Source organism: Pundamilia nyererei, unplaced genomic scaffold, assembly GCF_000239375.1.
Source record: "Pundamilia nyererei isolate P.nyererei 1_Seehausen unplaced genomic scaffold, PunNye1.0 scaffold00124, whole genome shotgun sequence".
Lineage (NCBI taxonomy): Eukaryota > Metazoa > Chordata > Actinopteri > Cichliformes > Cichlidae > Pundamilia > Pundamilia nyererei.
In genome coordinates, this window is record NW_005187525.1 from 755,139 (window position 1) to 756,111 (window position 973).

Here is a 973-nt window from a genome sequence, read left to right on the forward strand (position 1 = left end):
CACTCTCCCCAGTCGCAGACTGAGGTTGAAGACTCGTTGTAGCGGCTCCCCAAGTTCAGCAGCACACGCCTTAAGCATCCTAGGACACACCTTGTGTCTGCATTAGTATTATTATTATTATTACAAACAAGATATAATAATTCCATTAATATCCATATAATAAAAATTCCATTCATTTTCAGCTTGATTTATTGATATACTGCTTATACACTGCTCAAACATGTAAGGAAACACTTAATCTGACTATAGCATCAACTAAATAAAATTTCTGGGATGTTGATCTGGTCAGCTAAGTAGTAAAGCACTCAAAGCGCTTTGTACCGGATTCAATAGTGATGGGCTAAAGCTTAGGTCTCCCAGTTTGCCTACCAGATGCTGTGGGATGATGGTATTCTTCTCCAGGTGTGCAAGGTTCCGGTACAGAGCCAAGGAGATGGCATCCTCAATGGAGTGAGTTTGCCAGTAGGCAAACTGGAAGGGGTCGAATTTGGAAGGGAATCTAGAGCTAATTGACCAGGAAACATCTCCTGGACCGCGAGTCTTCTATGAAGCGCCGTTTTTCTTTGTCGCCAGCGGTCGCGGCCGCTACTGTGTGCTGGCGGGGCCCGTGTTCCGGGGACGGAAAAGCATGAGGAAGCAGGCAGCGGCCCGCTCTGGCGCCAAAACGCTGATCGTAGAAACAGAGGTCCTGTCCACGGCGCCGCTGCGCCATGATCTCTGCCATAAGCAAAGGGTGGGATGCTCCGGGGCAGGTCGGCGGGGAAGTGGAAGGTGCCGCCGGCGAGGCAGGAGAATACGATCCGCTACCTCAGCCAGGGAGCGATAATCGTTCGCACCCAGGAGCGGAGAGTTGGCGAGGCTGGCTCTCACGGCTACCGGCAGCTGTCGGAAGAAGATGTGGGCGAAGAGCGAAGAGGAATCCCCTGTTGTCCAGTCCAAGCAAGGATGGCATGTGCTCCATCAGTTCCAGAGC

The 973-nt window shown here is 51.2% G+C and overlaps 1 protein-coding gene across 1 annotated transcript in view; it reads right to left on the minus strand.

The window, feature by feature from the left end:
- ankdd1a (ankyrin repeat and death domain containing 1A) overlaps positions 1 to 973 on the minus strand; it is a 36,239-nt gene that overhangs the window by 18,465 nt on the left and 16,801 nt on the right. The window contains exons 5-6 of the mRNA XM_013913300.1: positions 808 to 882; positions 370 to 471 (exon numbers count right to left, since the gene is read on the minus strand). Coding sequence (XP_013768754.1) covers positions 370 to 471; positions 808 to 882 — 177 coding nt within the window. The remainder of the gene's footprint in view (positions 1 to 369; positions 472 to 807; positions 883 to 973) is intronic.